The 6,700-nt window shown below is 30.5% G+C and overlaps 1 protein-coding gene across 5 annotated transcripts in view; it reads left to right on the top strand.

The window, feature by feature from the left end:
* Positions 1 to 6,700, top strand: part of LOC108684169 (serrate RNA effector molecule homolog) — an 8,697-nt gene that overhangs the window by 1,547 nt on the left and 450 nt on the right. For 2 of the 5 annotated variants that reach the window (XM_018188320.1, XM_018188319.1), the window contains exons 4-16: positions 162 to 356; positions 1,899 to 1,965; positions 2,063 to 2,307; positions 2,393 to 2,577; positions 2,652 to 2,777; positions 3,062 to 3,303; positions 3,464 to 3,604; positions 3,681 to 3,926; positions 4,018 to 4,188; positions 4,307 to 4,569; positions 4,885 to 5,160; positions 5,327 to 5,476; positions 5,710 to 5,863. In XM_018188320.1, the coding sequence (XP_018043809.1) occupies positions 162 to 356; positions 1,899 to 1,965; positions 2,063 to 2,307; positions 2,393 to 2,577; positions 2,652 to 2,777; positions 3,062 to 3,303; positions 3,464 to 3,604; positions 3,681 to 3,926; positions 4,018 to 4,188; positions 4,307 to 4,569; positions 4,885 to 5,160; positions 5,327 to 5,476; positions 5,710 to 5,785 (2,383 nt within the window). In that variant the 3' untranslated portion in view covers positions 5,786 to 5,863. Of the gene's footprint in view, positions 1 to 161; positions 357 to 1,898; positions 1,966 to 2,062; positions 2,308 to 2,392; positions 2,578 to 2,651; positions 2,778 to 3,061; positions 3,304 to 3,463; positions 3,605 to 3,680; positions 3,927 to 4,017; positions 4,189 to 4,306; positions 4,570 to 4,884; positions 5,161 to 5,326; positions 5,477 to 5,709; positions 5,864 to 6,700 lie in introns of those variants that run through there. The other 3 variants (XM_018188322.1, XM_018188323.1, XM_018188321.1) reach the window with 3 other exon arrangements.

Genomic DNA, 6,700 nt, shown 5'->3' with positions numbered 1-6,700 from the left:
GTGTGTGTGTGTGTGTGTGTGTGTGTGTGTGTGTGTGTGTGTGTGTGTGTGTGTAATACAAATATTATACGATGGATTATTGTATTATAGATTCCTTAATATTTATATCGTGATTGAAGTATATAATAATACATATATATTATATTTTTGATTGTTTTCAGTCGAGAAGTTGCAGGTAATTTCAGTAATTCAAATATTGAAACCCAACCACCCATGATGTCATTCAAAGCATTCCTTGGTACTCAAGAAGATACTATTACTGACGAAGAGGCAATTAAACGCTACAACGAGTACAAATTGGAATTTAGGAGGCAACAGCTCAATGAATTCTTTGTCGCCCATAAAGACGAAGAATGGTATATTAATTCTTATATTCTTTGTTTTTACATGTACATTTTTAGGGTTACATTGTTTAGGATTAAACGATTTTATTATGGCGTTTTTAATAAATAACAAACGAATTTATTTTTACAGTGGCTGAAATGCTACTTTTCAAATTATTAAATTTATATAAGCAATGAATACTTTTGAGTAATGCCACTGTAGGAAATCAGTCGCGAGGAAATCTGTCCATGCATGTACATATATGGTTACATGCCTGGAAGAAATGGAAAATGATTTATAATTTCTGATAAATTGCAGATATATTGTTGTTGATATAGCTAATTTTAAACAATATGACCAGCTTTGTCTATCCCTACAGCAAATCGCCGCCACCGTCTTATACCTTGCAAGGGTCATCTTACTCGTTTATTTTCTCGTACGATATTTTATGAATTTCGCGTTTCGCGCATCGCTGAAGACACAAGGTGCCTGTTAGGTAGCTAAATAGATTGCGAGCTGGGCGCGCAAAGCCCAAATATTGCTCGCGTAGGCCGCGTTCTAAACCCGTTATTTATTTTTATATTCGAGAATATACTGTCTTTGTCGATAAGACTCTGTGTCGACGAGAAAACTGAATGCGAGTAGAAATATGACTACAGGTGAGGCTCCACTCTGAGTTGATATTTCCGACCATATTTAACCATTTGAGTGTCAAAGGTATTCGTTAAAACTTGTGCGAAAAATGCCAAGGAGCACGTTCGCGCGTCTTCTGTTACATATTAAAAAGTACCATAATAAATGTCATAATAAATAAAAATAAAATTATCTAATATTCTTTAACTAATTTTAATAAATGGAAAGAAAACACTTCAATTGTAAAACGTAATCAAATTCTAAGAATTATGATACAACTAAGCACACTATCAAATTTATTGTGGCTTTTATTAGCACTTTTTGATATGAAAAGTAAACAGCGCGATCGCGCTACATGGCACTCAAAATATTTGAGATATATTTTCGAGCATTATGAATGTGGATTTGTAAGTCACAAAACGATGATTCACAGTTAATTAAAATTCATACAACTCAAAAAATTTTGTATTTATGACGATCTAATTGATATAGAATATAATTTTAAAACTTATTAATGTTTCATTTTTCACGTGGATACTTTGTTTTACACGCGCTTTGCTGTATATAAATTTTATATATCGTTTAAGTTACTACAGGAAAAACATGAGGGAAGGATTATGATTCATATGATATAATACTCTAAAATTTTACTTTATGGATATATGCATGCGCATGCATAATATGAGGAAGTGAAACATTATATCTACTTTTTTTAATTTTCCGTGTCGCATTAAAAAATTACTTTATGATGTTTTACATACCTCATATCTGCGTGTATCATAAAAGATCTATGTTTTTATCCGCGTTGCCTTTCTTAAATTACAGAATTAGCTGCATCTCTAATACGTATGTTTCTATTCTGGACTTGTTTAATATTATTATATGTATATAAATTATTTTGTGAACATCCATTTATCGCATTTTTTTCTATTGATCGTTAGGTTCAAAATAAAATATCATCCTGAAGAATCAGTAAAAAGGAAAGAAGAACAAGTATCAGCGCTTAAGGTAATTACAACATCAAAATGTATAACTTATTTTCTCATTCTATCATTAATTAATATTTGCTGCCCGGCTGACAGAAATCTTAAATTTTATACTTTAGAAACGCGTGGAAATTTTTCTGGAGATGCTAAAATCAGGAGACATAGAAAAGGTGTCTGTTGATGCTGATCAAGCAGATTCACTGCTACACCTTTTAGATGCAGTGGTTATTAAACTAGAGGGAGGAACAGAGGAAGATTTACAGATTTTAAATGTGAAACCATTTAAGTCTATAAATAAAGACATTCTGAAAGAAAAGGAAGATCACAAGAGAAAATCTTCTATAGAAAAGAAATCTGAAAATAGGTATTTTATGATATTTTGAAAAAGATATATGAAATATGAAGAAATAATGTATTAATAACATTAATGCTATTAACTTTATTTTTAGCGAAGAAAATAAGGTGGATGACTCACAACATGACGAGAAAGATCCGAAGAATAATCAAAATGCTAATATGGAAGTTGAAGACACAGTAAAAAATGAAAATGCAATATCTGACTCTAACAAAATCAAGGAAAATGAAGATGAAGAAAATAAAAATTTAGAAGAAACTGCTGATAATGATAAACCTCGTACGTAAAATATTTATCTTATATAGAGATTTTTCATTCGCATATGTTATAAGTTATAAGTTATTTTGTTACAGCGGAAAAATCGGAGAAATCAAGAAAGCGTAAACGTACTGACAGCAATAGTAGCAGCAGTAGCAGCAACAGCAGTAGTTCCTCTGGTAGTGACAGTAATAAATTGGATACATCGAAAGTAGAAATGCGTAAGTATAATTAAATCTGTATGCTTTGTGAAAATGTTGAATTGTCATCAGAATAATATTCGTATTTGTAATTTAATAATGTATTAAAATAAGCTATAATGAATAACAATTCAAATAGATCGTGAGGGACTATCAGAACTCGGTTAATTAATGTGCGCTAATTTAAACAATCATGTAATTCAAATAATATAACCAAACAAACATTTCAATCTCTAATGTCGGTCCTCTTCAGTGATCAGTCATTAGAATAATATTCATATTTGTTTTTTGTAAATCAATTTCAGCTGCCAATGAGAAAATAGAAGTTAGTAATGAAGATGCCGATGAAAAAGACGTTAAAATAGAGAAACAGGAAGTTAAAACAGAAGTGGAAGCAAAAAATAATAAAAAGTCTACAATTGAACCAGAAGCAGTAATCGATTTGGCTAGTGAAGACAAAGAGAAGGAACCTAGAGCGTTGCATAAAACTAGTAGCATCTTTCTTCGTAACTTGGCACCGACCATTACTAAGGCAGAAGTCGAAGCTGTTAGTTGAAATCTTCTTAGATAATAAATCTTGTAAAAGTTTTGTCAATGTTTAAATAATTTACATTTTTATTTTAAACTATTTTTTGCATTAATGATTGCATTGATGATTACTGACATTTATAACATAATATAATTACATAATTATGTTTAACGAATAGATGTGCAAGCGATTTCCTGGATTCTTACGTGTGGCTATAGCAGATCCACAGCCGGAAAGACGATGGTTCCGTCGTGGCTGGGTTTCGTTCGAACGTCAAGTGAACATCAAAGAAATCTGCTGGAGTTTAAATAACATTCGAGTAAGTTGATTCGTACGTGCATTTGTTATTAAAAAAAAAGAAATGAATACTTTTAATTGTTACATCTCTCACATAGTTACGTGATTGTGAGCTTGGTGCAATAGTAAACAGAGATCTATCAAGACGTATTCGATCAGTGAATGGTTTAACATCTCACAAGCAAATAGTCAGACATGATATTAAACTTAGTGCCAAAATTGTTCACAATTTGGATAATAAAGTGGGACTATGGAGGGAAGAAAAGAAAGATGAAAACACAATAAAACAGGAAGACGACAAAGAAAATAAGACCACTCAAAGTAGCAATGAGGTTGAGCAAGCTGTAAGTAAAATTTGCATTTATATATACAACATTTATTGATAGAAACGAAATCTTGATTCACAATTATATGAAATTTTGCATGGCATTTTAGGCTTTCGGATTATCATCTAAAAATCCAGTATTGAAAAACATAACAGATTACTTGATAGAAGAAGCTTCAGCTGAAGAAGAAGAATTATTAGGTATGTCAGGTGAACAAGAAGAAGGTCAGTTAGGTGGCGATGGAGATAGTTCAATCGAAAGAGATCCAGTTTTAATCAAGGTAAATTAAATAAACTTAAATAATATATGGAAAATCAAACATAAATAATAATTTGATGAAGTATGTAATATATCATATTTTATATTTATCAATAAAATATATATTATCATTCTCGCAGGTATTAGACAGATTAGTGCTATACTTGCGAATTGTTCATTCCGTTGATTATTACAATCACTGCGAATATCCAAATGAGGACGAGATGCCAAATAGATGCGGAATAATGCATGTGAGAGGATGTCCACCCACTGCCAAAGTCTCAAGTTCAGAATTATCGGAATATTGTCGCAACTTTGAAAGCAAAATGTCTGCTTTTCTGCAACCAATTGTTACTTTATCCAATGAAGATTTCGAGAAACTAGGCGCGAAAAATGCTGAAGCGTATCCTTTTCTTCTATGTGCTTTTAATTATTATTATTATATTTAAACATAATACAATAGAAAGCATGAATCTAAAAAATGACCAATGCTGTCCAAAATTCTAATGTTAATTTTACATATATCGGCATTGATGCATATATCACTTTTCTTTTTTCATCTCTTAAGAAAAAGAAAGACAATAGGGGGGACAAACGCTGACACGCATTAAGCCAATATTCAGAATCACACGTCTTGAACACTGGTTTAAATTAATCATCATTTTCTCAGATTTATACTTTTCATGATTTAAACAATATTTCCTTAATATATAAACAGTGAAGTCGAAAAGTTTGTTCAAGCCAACACCCAAGAATTATCGAAAGACAAATGGCTGTGTCCTCTTAGCGGAAAAAAATTTAAAGGACCTGATTTTATCCGTAAACATATCTTCAATAAGCATTCTGAGAAAGTTGCCGAAGTGAAAGCGGAAGCTGAGTACTTCAACAATTATTTAAAAGATCCAAAAAGACCTCAGCTTCCTGAGCATCCTGGCAACAAAGCTCCATTAAGAGAAGGATCACGGGACAATTTTGCGCCATATGGTTGCAGTTCGTAAGTACAAGAGAGTTACTGGTAATTAAAAATTACGAAATAAATGCTATTATTATGATGTGCGTGCGTGCATGCATGTAGTGTATATAGTATAAAAATGCGATTTTATCTTTTGTGAAATACTATCAACGATAACATTGAAATAACATGAAATAACGTCATTAAGGTACTCAACGCAAACATCCACAAATATTTCTAGATTCGGAAGTTACAGTAGTGGATTTGGCGGTAACAGAAGCAATTTTGGTTCTGGTTATGGTGGCGGATTTGGATTTAGTGCTCCACGTTCTAATCGTGGCGGATTTAATCGTGGACGGTAAGAAAACTTTTTTATATTTTAATGCAATTAATAAAATCTACAGTACTTTGACAGTACTTAAATACAGTACTTAAGTACTTTGAGATAATCGTATGGTTGATTTATAGAAAGATTACACGATTAACATTCAATTTTCTTTGATGTAAATTGAATTGAAACAAGATTCAAGATTTGGTAATATTACCTTGGCCTGTTTGATATATTGAACATGGTAATACAATGTTTTACAGGCCCGCTCCGGATTCTACATCAAGACCAATTATTAGTTATAATGACTTGGACCAGCCAGACATGGATTTGTTTTAAGTTTTGTCGAAATCTCGCAAATAATTTCATCACGAGATTAAGCTAATTATAAAAATGCTACCATCTCTATTAGGTAACACACCGTTTAAAAAAAAAGAAATAACAAAATACAATCGAAAAATTATACTAAAATTAGCACAATTTTTTAAATGTTATTTATAATATAAATCAAATTTATTTAATGCGCATCAAGATCCGGTATATACTTAGAAACAAACGGAAAAAGAAATCTACTTGTGCATGTCTATATATCCAATATATACACACTAAATATGTCCAATATATACATATACTTAATAGGATGCGTTTTTAATTAAATATAAATTTTCAGAAATAAATATAAAACCCAAAATAAAGAAAATGTATGATTAGGAACTATTTATTTATTTATTTATTATAGAAAACACATGCATCTCTGATGCATTTTTTTACTTACAACTAAATAAATAAAAAATATATATATAAATGACCTATGATATTTTGAGTTCTATAATATTTCTTGATTAATATGTAACAAAAAATCATCCTGTATGTACAGAAAAAATTTTACTTTATTTTTTTATTATAGTTTTAAAATTATAAGTATAAACTTTTATACAGTCCCATTTAAAATTAATGCAAGGATCTATTGATGCTGCAAATTTATAATATGAATAACAATAAACCTATCTGTGTGTTACTCTAACGATTTGTTATTTTATTTTGTCCCATTTCCGTTTAAACCCTATGTCCGGTTGGTCTTATGTCATGGAAAATTTTGATGTTAGTTGATGTTAGCAGTTTATTATAACATTATGTGTAGCATAAAGAAGGAAAAAAATACGAATTTTTAATCATACATGCAATTTTTCAAATTTTATTGTATAGCTGCCATATATAAGAAAATTTTAATTTTTATGTACATACATCTTCCAT

Source organism: Atta colombica, unplaced genomic scaffold, assembly GCF_001594045.1.
Source record: "Atta colombica isolate Treedump-2 unplaced genomic scaffold, Acol1.0 scaffold126, whole genome shotgun sequence".
Lineage (NCBI taxonomy): Eukaryota > Metazoa > Arthropoda > Insecta > Hymenoptera > Formicidae > Atta > Atta colombica.
This window is presented reverse-complemented; position numbering and strand designations above follow the sequence as displayed.